Source organism: Lates calcarifer, linkage group LG9 (assembly GCF_001640805.2).
Source record: "Lates calcarifer isolate ASB-BC8 linkage group LG9, TLL_Latcal_v3, whole genome shotgun sequence".
NCBI lineage: Eukaryota > Metazoa > Chordata > Actinopteri > Centropomidae > Lates > Lates calcarifer.
Window position 1 is genome coordinate 15937535 of NC_066841.1, and position 16566 is coordinate 15954100.

At 41.3% G+C, this 16566-nt stretch overlaps 1 protein-coding gene across 1 annotated transcript in view; it reads right to left on the reverse strand.

The window, feature by feature from the left end:
• Positions 1-16566, reverse strand: part of lamc3 (laminin, gamma 3) — a 97354-nt gene that overhangs the window by 15244 nt on the left and 65544 nt on the right. Inside the window, 8 exon segments of the mRNA XM_018662493.2 lie at positions 72-252; positions 2835-3013; positions 3158-3300; positions 3406-3559; positions 4546-4791; positions 5068-5256; positions 16163-16323; positions 16325-16391. Of these exon segments, the coding sequence (XP_018518009.2) occupies positions 72-252; positions 2835-3013; positions 3158-3300; positions 3406-3559; positions 4546-4791; positions 5068-5256; positions 16163-16323; positions 16325-16391 (1320 nt within the window).

Genomic DNA, 16566 nt, shown 5'->3' on the forward strand with positions numbered 1-16566 from the left:
ATGACCACATAGGAAACATTAAAAGGAGTGACAGGCCAAGTGGAATTATCTTGGCTTCTGGCTGCTGTTACCTTGGAAGGCCAGAAAATCCTCCAGAGCATTGGGTAGAGTATCCTCCCTCTGGTGCTCATGCTCATAAAGCCTGGCCATGTGATACTTCAGCAGGTGGTGCTGCTTCCCAAATCTACCTCGGCAATCAAAGTGAGCCAGCAGCTTCTCCAAATCCTGCAGGCGACTCCTCAGCTTTTCTGCCTGTAATAGCACCAAGATTTATCACTGACGGTGTCAATGAGAATACAGATTTTTGTGAGACCAAAAAAGAAAACAACACAGGGCCACAACAACAAACAACCCCCCAAAAAAAGAGGGAAAAAAAATCTATCCATCCAGATCTGTATTTATTTATTCAGACATAGGGATTGAGATAGGACTCTGATTCTTGGTATACCATAACATCAAAATGTAGTATTTCAACAAAAGCAATGAATAAATGAATAGCAACAACAGGATAAGGATAGGATACGGTTTTCATATCCGCATCCACTCACGCTGTTCTCTGCACAGAATGAGGAAGGCATTTCAGGAGATAACTAGATTAGACTTCTTAGAGAATGGAAGTCCGGGTCTCAAAATGGAATGAAGGTGCTGTGATTGGCACCAATTTGTTGACCCTGGCGCTTAAATGGTCCTGAGCTATAAAAGGAGCCTGTGATCACGCATCTTTTTTAAACCAGAAGGCAGAGTGCATGTGTTACAGATGTGTTTGTTTGTTGAGTGCGATTTCCCTTAGCAGAAACATATGTGATTGTTGATCTTATTAGTTAGCAAACAAGGTGTTAATGAACTTGCATCTCCAGTTCCGGTCATTTAGATACCAGGTACAATATGATCTATAAAAAGTACTGTGCATCTCTGCAGCGATTCACCCTTTCCTGTGAACAAGCACCATGTATCTTCTTCATTACTTTATCCCATTCTTTATTCCGCTGCTTTCCAGTTTCTTTTTAATGTCTTTCTTGATCATCGATCACCCATCTCTGTCTTTCTCAACCTTCTCCTTTTTGTGCTTGTTAGTCTTTTTCCTTCCTATGCGTAAGCCAGAGGAAAATGTGAGCAGAAAGACAGAGTGTGGGAGAGGCAGAAAGGGAGAGCTTGGGGGGAGACTGAGGACAGTGAGAGTAATTGCAGGTGTTCAGAGCAGACAAGGCTTGGGATGTTCACTGAATTGCTAACACTGTGGAAATCACAGCATGCATTCACACAGGTACAAGTTGGTCCAGAGAGAACACACAGCCACTTTACCCGGAACAAGAATATGTACAGAGATAAGACTGAACATGACGACGGTATTGGATTGGCCTCAGAAGGTGAATGCAGGGACGCGGTACCTTAGCAAACGGACGTGGGTTGTAACAAATCTAAAGGGACAGAAAGAAGCTGCACAGGAGATCATTAGGGCAAAAGTCTCTTTCTGTTTCGCTGCACATCCACTGTTTACTTGCAATCCACAAATACAAAGGAGCCATATGGCTGTCATGAGGGTCTACAAAGGCAGGATGTGCTGGGGGAATGTGCTATTTCAAGAACAAATTGCACCTCATAACACCAAGAGCCAAGACACAATCCATACTTGATGCAGATTTGCAAAACATTTATATGAACACTGCAACAATATGTGCAGAATAGCAACATTAATACAACTAAAGAGGAATATAGGAGAAACATGGAGAAAGATGGAGAGAATAAAGGTTCAAAGCAGGCGCATCAAGCACATTTACTTGAGTCATGTACTCACATTATTTACACTGACGCTTAACTTGAATATAGTATTTTGTAAAATGCCACATCTTTTCCCCCCATTAAATGTCAGAGGGAATTGTAGCACTTTACACAATACTTATCTGACTGTGGTTTCTTATGCCTTTGTGTAGGAAGATGTAACAAGTTTTAAAAAAACAGGGCTGAGAATAATGAATTGATTAATTGATCAACAAAAAATTAATGAACAATTCTGCTTATCAATATATTGTGTCATTTATTAAGAAAAAATACCAAACACTCACTTATACTACAAAATGTTAGATTTGCTGCTTTTTTTTTGAACCTTTGATTTGATCTTAGAAAATGTATGGACTACATGAAGAATAATCAATGAACCATTTTTTTAGCTGCAGTCCTCAAAGATACAACCAAGATTGTACATTAACAATTTTGTATTACATTAACATGAATACTTATATGTGGGGTCACTTGTAGTAGAATCACCATTGGTTCTAAAAGAAAAACCCCACTACACACTGCCTGCTCAACACCAAACCAGAAGACGAAGTTAGCAACAAGCTGATGAACAAGTTGGAAACATTTAGCAGCTAGCTAGATAGTTCAGTCAGGAGCTAGCAGCGACCAAAACAGGGCTGAAAGGAGAGTCAATACTGGACTTAAATTTATCAGGTGGACAGAAACATGACTTCAAATGCGTAAAATATTAATAAAGTATTAGCCTCTACCAAAAGAGGGAGAAATTCCTGGTAACTCCAGAGTTGTATTTATACATGGTGTCGTCTTAGCTGGCTTGCTAACATTAGCAACTGGTAAAGTAGTTTGCCATATTATCATAAAACGTTGTAATATGTCAGTGTTGTGGTCCCAAAAAATAAATGTAGTAGGTTTACAGTCACTATGTGCTGAATTTCAAAATTCCTGATTTTGACACCCCTGAATCGAGGGAGTCATCCAAAGGATCAATAAAGTCCGTCTAAGTCTAAGTCTAAGTCTAAGAATAGTGGCCTCACATAAACACACATAAAAAAAAAGATAATCACCTATAAACTCACCTGTTTCTTGACAAGGCCATAGCAAACTGGGCATTCCTCACACTGGTGTGTGGCTCTGTCGTGGAAATAGTTCAACTCACATTTGTCACATTTGTAACCCACGAAGCCCTGACGACAGTGGCAGGTACCATTACTGTGACACTGCATGGACACGGAGCCCATCGGGTCACAGTTACAGGCTGGGAGAGGACAAAGGACAGCAGGCCGGGACCATAAGGAGATGGGAGAACAGTGGAGGTGCAGATATAAACATTTAAAGGGTGCGATCTCTATTAGAGGATTAGGGGATGGTACACAGTGATGCCTGAAGTAAAGTCCTGTACCTCTGCAACCTTGTGATGAGAATCCAAAGAAGCCCACACGACAAAAATCACACAGTCTCCCCTCCACTCCTGCACGACACACACACTGCCCTGTGATTGGATGACACGCGATGGACGATGAGCCTATTGGATTACACTTGCACCTATAAGGAGGGCAGGAAAATAATTTCTTAATAATAGATTCAGTATGTGATCCCAGTTATTATATCTTTTCATACAGATCCACCTTCAATTGCACCTCTGTTTACCTTTCACATCCTACACCTGGCTGGAGGTTGAAGAAGCCAACTTCACAATAACTGCAATCCCGTCCAGTCACATGACTGAGGCACTGGCAATTTCCTGTCTGGGGGTGGCATTCATTGACATGCCCAAATGTTCCAGCAGGATTACAGCTGCAGGCTAGAGAAAGCAAATAAAACAATTTCATGATTAACATGGTCATATCTGAAATTTTGCTCAAGGAATCGCCTCAGCCTAGAGGACTTTTTATTGATTTGATTCCAGAGTGCTTGAGGGAAAAACAGAGGAAATGACAGACAGTACCAGGGAGACTCAGGGATTCCTTCTTGACATTGTTCCATAAAGAAGTACAACCTGGTGCTCACAAGTAGAACTAAAGAAGTATAAGAAAATCAAAGGATGAACATGTCACTGCTATTACTCTTTGGGTCTCTATCTGCCTTTTATAACTTCGTTTGATTTTCATTCACTTAGACCCTTTTTTACTTCTCCCAACCCAGTGACTCTCGCCTTCCTTTTTATTCTTTGTCGGTATCTTTCTGAGTCACAGCCATTTGCTCGACCCATTTTCAGCTTTTGCCTTTCGTGACTCAAGAGTGCTACACCTGTCGAATCTGAACCCTTGAATTGATTAGTCGAGTCCATCTGAATGCACTGCTCTCCTTTAAAAGCTGAACCCAAGGCCATGCAGTCCTCATTGGAATTTGTCCTGAATTTTCTTCACTTGACTCTACCTACTCTGCAGTAAACAGAATAATGTGAATCCTGACAGGATTTCTGATGACATGTCATCATGTTTATCCCCTTTATTTACATGTGAGATATATAAAATACTCTACTTTTAATAATTTGTGTCTGATATATGGAAATCTTTAGCACAGAGAAACTATTTTTTCTTTTCAGCAGATGACTGTGAAAACAGCCTTCTAGTGTCAAACTTTGTATATAACAGTGCATCATTCTGCACACTGAAGGTCAAACATCCAAATTACAAAAAACAAAACACACAGCGGAGGGAACCTTCAACATTGTTTTACAGAAATAAAAGCTCTTCTTTCTCCCATTTCTCTAAATAAATTTTCAAACATAAGATTAAATAACTTGACCAATGTTGCAAAGTTCCAAGCCCCTCCTCAGTTACTCACGCTTGCACTTCTGGCTTGCTGTCTGGTTCAGGGCGTCACCGTAGAAACCCTGCTGACAGCGCTGGCAGTGGTCGCCCTCTGTGTTTCCCAGACATTTAAGACATCGCCCGGTGACACGGTTGCATATTCCCACTGCGTTGAAGTCCACGTTGCCATTGCAGTCGCATCTCGCACACGGTCGAACTGACCCTGATTGTCCCAGAGGATCACCATAGTAACCATCCTCGCACATCTGACAGCGTGTCCCTTTTGCAAGGGGAAAGGTGAGAGAAATGAGCAGGAGTTAGATAGATAGATGACTTGCGTTAGAACACTGTTGGAGATCAGTCTCATGTCACCTCACAGCCTGTTATAATTAAATTAAGAACTCATAAGGTGGCATTGTAGAATGACGGTCCCTAAGCCACAGTCTTTTCAGCATCAAGCTCTCTTGTGTCTTATCATTTTGTTCTTGACATACAGCTCACCATTTACTGTGTGGTGCCATAAAAATAATTTTACATTGTCAGTGGTTTGTCTCACCTGTCTGTCCCGGAGGGCAGTTCGTACAGACCACCTGTCCTGTCTCTGCAATTTGGGCACAGCTGGTACGGCCCGGGCAAGGGCAAGGCTGGCAATCACCAGGTGTGCCAATCAAGGCATTGCCATAGTAACCATCCAGGCAGTGCTCACAGGTCAGCCCAGTGGTGAAGTCTGAGCACTCACACACACCTGAAACAGAGAGGAACTGCAACGATTACTTGCTCCTGCCACACACCTGTTTATACACGTCATTGTTTTTTTCATACTGTTCTGATACAAATACACTGCAGTGGGTGGTGTTTTCCTCATCTCCAGTAGAGTGCGCTGTGTCTCTGACCATTAAACTGCAGCCCCTCCACACAAATACTCCACCACATAGCCCAACCCAGTAAGAAAACACTCCCCACAGCCCACCACGGAGAGCAGAAGACAACTAAATTCACCCTGACTATAATTGCTTTGGGAAACATAAGAGCCAAATGCAGTCCGAAAGACCTTCAAGAAGTAAAGCAATTCCCCCACCAAGTGGTAGAGATTACCAATTCTATGATGTTCTCAAAAGAAACTGTTGTTTTCGAAAAGCCTTAGAAAAACAACTCGCAGCTTTAAACCACTTTAAGGGATTTGTTCACGTGCAACACGTGTTGATATACACGTATATAAACCAAATCCCTGTTGAATTTGGCTCAGTTTATTGAGCAGATTTTCAGTCCTCAGTATGCTACATTTCAAATTCAGTAAGCTACAGGCGGTGCTGAATGATACAACATGATAATCAGACAAAACACCCACAGAAGTGAAGAAGCTGACATAATGTCTCACTCACGACTGTAAAACAGCAAAAAGATTTAAGAGTAAAACAACCTTGTCTACTGCTGAAGCTTGACGACCTGCTGTGGCTCTAACGTCACAAGCTGAGATGCTAGACCCACATGCACCCACAAAAAACCTCCTCTGTTCTTGCTGAATTTGTGCAACAGCAACCTCTGAAATGAAACAGTGAAAATTTGACATAATATAATGTGGCACTCTAATTTAATAACTGGCTGACTAAAGCTTACAGAGCACTACAAAGTAATAAGTGTTAACATTCTTGGAAAATCACAAAGAAAAAAAAAAAAAGCCAGTGCTCAGATGCTTACAAAGTATAAGATCACAATGAGCAGATATTCATTAAATCTTAATCACTGTTTATGCATTTTAATCTGTAACAAAATAATAGCTGTGGCGTGTAACTGCAAGATGATATTTAGCATTTGTGCTGCACTGCATGATGTTTTTGCTTTTAGTATTCACTGAAGCGCCTGGGTATCAGAGAACTTACACTAATTTGAATCAGTTAAAAAAAAAAAAATAATTCAAAGTTTCTCCAATGGCTTCAGCATGGGTTGATAACAATAATTGCGCTGATTTTCTAGAGAACACCAATAAGATCTCGATGCATAGCAAATAATCCGCAGGCATACGATTTTACAGAGTCCTCATTAAAATTTCCCATCACTCCCTCGTAGCCTACGGTGTGATTCAGTGAAGAGGCTCTTCGCTTTGCATTTTTAAATCAGCTCACACCACTGAATATTGGAGAAAAAAAAGAAAAGAAATTCTCGCCTGCAGTTATGGGGTCACTGCAACCAATGTCGCCCATTACTAAATAAAGCCCTGTTAACTTCAGACCTGCAAGTCAAGTATATGAGATAGAATAACGGCTGCAAAGATAAATTGATCACATAGCCATTAGGGGGAACAATTATCCCATTGCCTGATGATTCTGGGTAAAAATCATTAGTTCTTCTGTGAGGTGAGGTGAATAATGCATGACTTCCAAGCATGTAATGCCAGTCATTTAAACAGAGTATTTAGTAATAATGATTGTTCCTAGCATAAAGAAGTGAATCTTTCTTGAATTTCACAAGGCATTACAATGACACTGATGGTGTGCAGTGTCAATCCCCAATGAGCCATAGTAAATTTAATGGCAGCAGAAATGTGCTGACTTTAGTGAGTGTGAAGATGACTGAGCGTGATATGAGGCGGTAGAGCCGCTGAGGGCCTCCTTGACACTATTATCATTCCATCGGCTCCTCGGAAAAGCTAACGGCATGCATCACAAACCGCTGCTGAATGGCGGGATCTCTCTCTTCCCATGATATCTCTCGCCGTCATGCTAATCATCATTACTTCATAACATCCGCGTGGGAAATAATTTTATCAATGAATCAATGACTGTTCATTCAGCCTTAATGAATTGGGGATTTCTTTTCTCTTTTTTTGTGATGCTCCCGGAGGAGTTGCAGACTTTGAGTCCTTTGACAAATCCACACAATCCCACCATTCTGCTCTCGCTCTCTCGTACTCCTCCTCCTTCAGCCATGGAGCTCTGCACTTCAGCTCGCTGCTCTCTGTCTGAACCCTGCTTGTCTGTTCTGTGATGGCAAAGCAATATTTCTGTATGGGAAACAAGCAGTCAGAGTTTGTTTTTTTTTTTTTTTAAGAGGAGCCCTCTATCATATACACATCACACTCCAAAGAGCTCCTTTCTCCTGGCACTCATTCCACATCTACCTCATCCCTCTACCGTGCTCCTCATTGTATTCTCTCTGCAGAAATACACACAAGTTCAGAACTAATGCACTTCATTAAGGTAGCCACTTGTGGAGAATAGGAATACATTGGAATACATCACTCTTCGATAGCCGCAGAGGCGCGGACAGGCACTGAAGAAAGAATAAAAGACAGGTGATTTTGCATTCAACCTTTTTCCACATTTCTTTATTATTCAATGTGTTTATACTGCATCATTCAGTGTTCCTCTCAAACAAAGTGCGATGAGCAGCTCTTCCAAAGATAGTGGTTATCATTGTTTGCAGAAGCCTGTAATAGCTTTAACACCAGATGGGGAGAGAAAAGTGGGAATGAAAACCCAAGGAGAAATGGATTTTAAATAAGTATGTTTTTGTTTAGGGAGAAGATCAGAGAATGCCTGCCTTCTCTTTTTTTTTTTTTTACATTCTTGCCCTGATTTATTTACTGACCAAATTGAGTTTCTAAAGCATGTCATTCTGCACCATCTTGGGAGGTCTTTCTGAAGCAGAAGGGTAACATGTGGGGTCTTTGATGATGTCTAAGCCCAGAAATACAAGTAAAATAAAGTCACATGAGTTCAAAGCAGCATGCGACTGCATCAATTACGTGACTGTTTTTGCTTTTTGCCACAGCAATTCTACACTAGACCTGAACTTTTCTGCGTAATATAAGCAAAATTACAACAAGGAAGTGATGTCAAAAACATGAGCTTTTCAAGACCTCCCTATTTTCCAAGAGGCTTGTCTCCTTAGCCCACTGGAACTTTAAAAAGCTTCAGGCCAAGGAAATCTATTTACTAATGCATGTGAACACCCTGTTTTAATGAAGGAGAGAGGGAAACAAGACAGAGAGGGAGAGACAGAGACAGAATTTTTTTTCTGCGGCTCGGAGGCCTCGAGGGTAGAAGTTGGGGTAAATCTGCTGCAGGACTGTTTGATGGTGATGTTACTCTCTAATTTAACATAGATATGCTGCCAGCGTCGGCTGCTGCAGATGTGGCTTGTCAGTGGGGTCTGAATGAGTGGACTGCTGCATAGAGAAAGAGAGAGGGAGGATGTTGAAGGAAAAGAGGAGGGGCTGTATATATTCTGTCCACCCCCGTACATAATGTGCACAATATGGATGACTGGGAAAATATGTTTTGTCATACTGTGACTGTGGAAAATAAATGCATCAATTCCTGTGTTGTGTATAGAGGCTGTCAGCCAAATTGTTATGGCCAAGGCCCTCGGGCATCAAGGATGGGAACTCTAACAGCACTGGCTGTAGCTCATGTTGTCTCACCAAAGTTCTGGGTCACCTAGATGCTACAGAAGAGTTCGATAAATCATTTACTGTGTATTTTACTGTGATCAAATGTCAGTGCAGTTGAAACTGATACAGCAAGCTGCTTCTTAATTATCATAGATTGATTGTGTTTGAATATTTTGCACCTTTGTTTAGTTCATTTAACAACTAGGGTGACACCTAGCCTGAAACTTTTAATTGCACTTGTGACGAATGTGACATGACTTGAGGAGGAGACAAAAACATTTTTTTCTGGAAAGCTAGCAGATGGCAATGTCACGATAGATGAGGCCTACTGACTGGTGAGGGGCTGACTGTTCATTTACTGCCAATAACAAGTCAAATTTGTGACGTATCCTGTGAAATAACTCAACATCTACCGGATGGATTGGCATAAAAACATTCATAGTTCCCAGATGATGTATCCTAATGATTTTTGTGATCCCCTGAGGTTGAATTTGTGTTTTTGAGTGAAATATTTTGACAGCTATTAAACGTATTGCCATGAAACTTGGTACAGACATTCATGTTCATGCTAAAATGCTTAACTAAGATTGCGAACATTGTAAATATTATACCTGCTAAACAGCAACATGTTGACATTGTCACTGTGAGCATGTTGGCATGTTAGCTCAAACCAAGTGTGCCTAAATACATCCTCACAGAGCTGCATGGCTGTAGCACTCTGCTAAATCAGTATCAGTACGACTGTAAGCGCCAAAGGATCTAAACCTTCAGCCTATTCATAAGATACAACTATTGCACAGAGTCTCTGTCTCACTCCCTTTCCTCATTTTCTTTGACCATAAGCACTGACTATAGCACTATAATACAATATAATACAATATAATTAGCACTAATTTAGCACAAAACTGTAATTTAATATTTTTTTTACTTCACCCACCACACACACTCAAATGTGACACTTGTGCTCTCTGTTTCAATGAACCAAACTGAGGGAATCATTTGATCAATTTCTTCCTCTCCTCATCAACGGCACATTATTAATGAGAAATCACATATAAATTAGGTTAAAACACTTTAACCACACATCCCAGTTTTTTTCAGTGTATCTCCTGCTCTAAAACTATTGTACAGACTTACAGTATAATGTGATGTGCTTGAAAGCATTAATGATTTGAAGATGCAGATCGATGTGGATTTAAGTGATCTTTGTGTCTGTGGCTCCACATTCACAGACAGACTACAGTGGAATCAGTCAATATATAGACTTTGAGTTAAACCACATATTTTGCTGCTTACTTCGGATCAGCTATGAAGAAGGCCAGCTATAGTTAGCTGCATTCTGCTGACCACAAGTACCTGGATGCAGCATGTGCATCTGCTCTACAAATCCCAGTATAAATAAGGTCTCTCTGTTCCTTGTTCTGTTTCGTAACAGCATATGCTTGTTTCTCACTTTGACATTTGTGCGGGGCCAAATTTTTGAATAATGCACAGTGGTTTTGCATAGCTAAATGTCACGCCCACTGCAGTCTGGTGGGTGAGGTCGAGAAATGGAGGCTTTTTTTGCTCTTGGTCTGTGAAGGGGAACGGACCACCAGGGGCTCCTGCAGCAAAATACATTGAAGTCAGCCTAATAAAGGCCATCACCCTGAGTACCTGTCTCATTGCATCAATTAGGGTACAGATGAAGAAATGACCAAACATGCTGCTCATTACAATACTCATTAGAATGCTGGGGTAAAATGGAGGATACTGTGACTCAGTGTTTATCAACAAAGGGCCGCTTTAGAATGAGACAGAGGAAGCCAGGGCGTGCATTTCCCAAATGCCTGTTTAAATGCCATCTTCAGCTCTCTAAGGTCATTAGTTAGAAAAATCTATGGGAGAAAGTTGAGGCAGACAAACTGATGGGGAGTGAAGCTGGCTCTACTGCTGGCTTATTCAACCCTCTAATCTCTCTGGTGGGTTGTGTTTGTTGCAGGCTAAGCCCTGAGATGCTTGGCCTGTATCAGTGTGATGGGATATGAGGAGCGACAGTGGGGGGGAAAGGAAGTGAGAAGGAGCAAAAAAGACAGATGTAGTCAGTTACAATGAATCTTACCATGTAATTTCTTCTGCTGATCCTATTCAGTACGCTTTACTTATCTCCTCACAACCAGCGCATTTATTTTACACAAAAATAAACAGAGAGATAGACACACTATGTGCACACTCTGTCTGCCTGTCTTGGTGTCTAGCGACACTGTCAGAGATTGCTGATTTGAAAAGCTTTCAACTTTTCCCCTGATGAAATTAGTTTAGACAAGGAAAATTTAGCACGTCCAACCTGGTGCATCACCAATATGAATGAAAATGAGGACGTTTTCCCTGCCCAAAAACAGCCAATAAAAAAGCGAACCTCTAGAAAACAACAAAAGTAAGTACTATCTTTGTATCATGTGGTGATCTTAAATGTTAAAAGGAGTTAGAGATGTATGATTTAAAAAAAGCTTAGCGTATTATATAGTTCACTGCAATTTAGTACTTCATGAAGTTGGGAGACATACTGACCGACTGAACAAATGTCTACTGCAATGCTAGCGGTTCCATGAGACAACCGGGCACAATAGTGCTGCAAGCTAAATGCTGTTATGTCTGCAATGTTTTCCATCTTACTTTCATGTGTTAGCGTGCTAAAATTTGATAACTGGCACTACAAACAAAGTACAGCTGAGGCTGATGAGAATGTCATGAGTTTTGCAAGTACTGCATATTAAGCCAAGACCTGATGATGGTGCTAGATGAAGAGTTAAAGGATCACCAAAGTAGTAACAACTCCTCCTGTAGAGAACAAGAATATCTGTATAAATTTAATGGCAGTTCATCTAACAGTTGATTGATTCAAATAGATGTTTCACTGAATATCACAAATGTTAAGCTCATCGTTGCACTAAAGGAGAATTAAGGGGATTGCTAAAGTCCTAAGGAATTATAGTGCACCAAGCAAAAGAATAACATTGCAGTTCCTAAAGCCACACTGCTAGCATGGCTACAAAAAAGTGGTCAAATGCAGATGCAAGATATCCTGACATTTAGCCTAGAGAAACAACATAAGTCTTTTCACCAGATCCCGTCTCAGCCCGGTAAACTCCATGCCCCCCGGTTGGAAACTCTGACTTTCAGACTTTCTGTTAAAAATGTGCAGCCCCTTCAGCAATCACTTGAGTACACTTCTCAGATTTACGAATGCTCCCTCTAGATCCACACACACAGATAGAGTAGTACTTCCTATGACTAGCTATTTGACTTTCAGGAGTGCCCTATCAGGTGGAACTGGCAACCTTCCCCAGACGGCATTGTTCTCTGAGGATGTTAGTATAAGTGTGGTGCTAGATGGAGGACTAACAGGTCTATTAGGAAGCAGGGCTAACAGAGGAGCTTTAATACAGCACCCTGATTCTCAATATCTAGCAGAGAGTACAGTGTCGAGGGTATCATGTGTTTCATTTGTTTAGGTGATTAATGAGCACTCCCCTACAGTGTGGGCTGCAGAGAAAATTGAGTATCTCCATTTTATCTATACATTACAATCATCTCTCTCCTCCCTCTCCTTATTAATGATGGCCTCTGGACAATGTTATAGATGGTGTGTATGCAATTAACACAGCGTACCTGCTGTGTGAATGCATATCCAGTCCACTTGTACACTGAAATGAAAGTTATGTTGAAAACTGTGGAAACACTTGTGCTTCACACACATTTTTTTGGACCTAAAGGACATATGTTTGACTTCATCAGCCCCGCAGCACTAGCACTCGGCAGAAATCGCAATTTGCTCGTTCCACCACAAATATTAACATTTCCAATCTGTTGTGTTGCGCTACAGCAAATAGAACCGACACGACTCAGGGAGTGTTAATAAATCATGATTATGAAGCACCATTGGCTGCAGCTTCCCTCGGCAGCCAGTGAATAAACTCCATCCCAGTTCTGTCTGTGGGCACACCCTGCATGATGATACAAGTCGTTAGGTAATTATACAGCAATTAAGATTCTGATAGGAGAAACAGCAGGTTGGTCCGCCCTCCTGGTGACAAATGATGAACAGGGTGTCTCTAATCGACTTACTTTGATAGTTACCCTTGACCTGAACTTATAGATTTATGGAGCACTTCCTGCTTCCGTTTTTATTAAAGATGAGCCAGAAGGCCTTCAGAAGATGACACGCCATCATCCATTTGGAAAATAATGGCTAATTTTAACTAGCTTCATGTCCTGATAGTCAGCTAATGCTATTCAACCCAAGAGCTTCATGCCAAAGGAAACAGTAAACGAGGGATTTTTGATCCATGACTCAGAGGACACATCGCGTTTCATACTTAACACTCATTCATCATTTGCAGGGCACTATAAATATTTTGGAAACATCCTGAAAAGCACGCATGTGTGTATAAACTGAAAAAGAATCTTCACAGTCTGTGTGAACTTGTCAGGTATAAACACTATTAAGATGCTAAAAGCTGCTACGCTCAACCTGCTGAGTGTAAACCAAAGCTACTTTGATGTTAAACAGGTTCATTAATACAATAATAACTTAATAACAATAATGGAGTTTTCCTTCCAACAGCTCAGAACACAAGCACATTTGTGTTCAGACTGCCCAGAAAACTTTCCCCTATCTTCTGACACTTTCAATCTTTGTAATGAACACACACAATAAACTGAGCTCTCACTGCTCACATCTGTTGTTCAGAAGTTGAATTCACAGTTGACACTAAATCCTGTTCTACATAAAAGCATTTATAAAATTACACACCACATGAAGAGATTGCATGGACCCAACTGTATGGATGTTGGATACCGTATTAATACAAAGCAGAAACACCTGTGAAAGTCAGGAGGAATCTGGGGAATGGAAACTTGAGAGGAGTTTGCACAGAAGGGAGTCAAGGACGCTAAAAACAAAGTCAAGGTGACTGGGGAGAGCAGGTGCAATCCTGAGGAAGAAGGAAGCAGAAGACAGCAAGAGGCTGACTAGGGAATCTGGTGAACAAGAGGAGGTAGAGAGAAGTGTGTGTGTGAGCAAGAGAGAGAGAGACATCCAGATTGAGAAGAGACATAAGAGACACAGGAAATCTGCAAGCAAATTAGACATCATTAGCCAAGAGGCGGTTAACAAGTCTAATTAGGGGGGAGGCAGGCAGGCAGTGATACCAGACTTGCTTCCGGACCTCAGACTCACACACACACACACACACCACACACACACAGTCACAAACATAACACACACTCTCAGCCAAAGCTTCAGGCATCTCCTAACTAGGTCAGATCTCTGAGACTTTAAGTTGGAGGGTAGGAGAGGGAGATAGAGAAGAAGAGAGAGATTGAGGAAAGATAAAAGATGGAGGGTGGGGCCTTGGATGGGATAGTTGTCTGCTCTTGGTGAGATGGAGAGACTTGTTTAAAGCTGCGAGAGGGAGATAATGTGGAAAAAGACTCAGGAGAAAAGACACAGTAGTATAGTATAGAACACACTCACAGACACACGTATAAATATCCACATAGAGGTTGACTTGTTTACACACCCAACAGCTGCTGTTTTACTTCTGACATTTATGGAATGTTGTGTTTAGGATAGGATGCTGAAAGAGTATGGCAGCTGCTGTTATTATCTCCCATAAAATACATCAGGTGCATTAAATACACACTTCTTGTTTTGCTGTTATTATAAAGATTAGCAGTGTGAGATGAGGATATTGCTGTATTAGTACAGCCATCCAGTTCTCAGTTTGAGTGATGGCTTGCCAATGCCCCTGAGGGATGACTGAGTTATGTTCCCTTGAAGCGATGATGACTGAATGTCAGTTCTGGAAAGACAGAAAAATGCTTCAGTCGAACAGCCTGCATCTCTTTCTGTTCCCTCTGCTCTCTCTGAGGCACAGTGACAGAAAATATTGTCTAAACAACTTCTGATGATCCCTCATCTCATGTTACACTGGATGAATGCTTTAGATGAATGGTTTCATTGTCGTAACTAGTGACTTGGATCGGTTTTATATTCTGCAATACTGTAGTGCTATTCTAAAAGCTATTCTAAATTGTTCTGTTAACAATAAGCAAAGCATGTTGCCACAGCTAGTACCAAGAGAAGTAATATGAGAGGATGAAGATGTAGTGTTGCCCAGGGGGCATTCTCTAATCTCTTGTCTTGTAAATACAACAATGGCTGAAGCTTTTGGTAAGTAAACAGCTGTCAGTACTAATGTTGGTTAATGTAGTGATAGCAAAAACCTTTAAAAGATTACTCAAGCGCTTTAGTGTTGTACCTCCACAAAACCGGGAACATGCAAGGGATCAATTACAAAAACAATGGTTGGAGTTGATGTAGCAGTGAATGTGGTATCCTGACTTTTAGTTTCTAGTATGCGTCAAACGCCAAAAATGCTGGATCCTACACTTCCAAATAACACCATCTTGATAGTCATCAGTAGCCATAATGCTGCTTTCAAGTCATAGAAGATCAAGGGTGGAGATGAGCAAATTTTCAGTGGTTTGGACTTGCAAGCATTAACTAGAGAGCTCAACAACAGAGTTGGCAGTGTTGTGCACTGACCATTAATCCACTAATTCTGAGGTTTAATACCTTGAGCAGTGGACTTTGGCTGATGTGAGACATCCATACTTGTTTGGATTTCAGCCACTACCATATTGTTAGCAGAAAAATCTTTCTGCTAATAAACTGTCAGTTGTAATTACAACTTGGATGTTGACATGAATGCTATTTACAAGCTGACAACGGGTAATTGCACTAATGTTTGTGACATGAATGCAGCATTAGACCCTCCCTGATTGGGAAATATCTTTCAAACTTAACTTTATATAAGTATTTGGACTCTGAAGTTTCAGCTGAGATACTTCAGTGATATTTTGTTAAACTTGACAAAGCTCCTCCAAAGCCTTAGAAGACATTATACGGCTGTCTTCACAGGCTGTGAAGCAATCCCCATGACAGCCAAATTGACTTTGGCATGTACTATAAAATTGGTGAAGTTCCCCTTTAAATATAAAATGTTCTGCAATTGCAATTGATTTATGAATTTACTTTTTCAGCCTTTCTCAGGCTGTTCACTTCAGCAGGAGTCACTGAAACAGAAACATTGCTGATTGGCTGTCAGTGAAGTGGCACCAAAGTCATCATGCCTTCCTGACATTTTGCAGATTTATTATTTGAATACAGTTGTGTACAAGCCAAATATACAGTAAATGTCTCACTTATTACCTGTCTCTGGATGGCAGGTTCCGTGTTGGTGGCAGCTGCATGGCACACATGTTGAGAGAGGCCCTCCGCCAGGGACTTCCCGGGTGAACCCTGGGGCGCACTGCTCACAAAACTGGCCTGCAAAACCCTGGGGACAGGAACAAGATTCCACCCATGGAGCAGGGAGGGCTGGCTGGACCAGAGGAGATTAAAGCTGAGGTCAGGCTTACACCCGCAAGCTGCGATGTGTCTGGAGAGGAAGGAAGGGAAGAGTGCTTTGTCATAAAACTGACACTCACAGAGGTCAGTAGTAAACAGATAATTGTTGCCTCAGTGGCCTGTTGAAGTGTTTGGGGCACATGCTTTTCTCTGAAATGAGGGGTACGTGTAGGTGTGTGTGTAGGTGTAAGTTTGTGTGCTTGTTT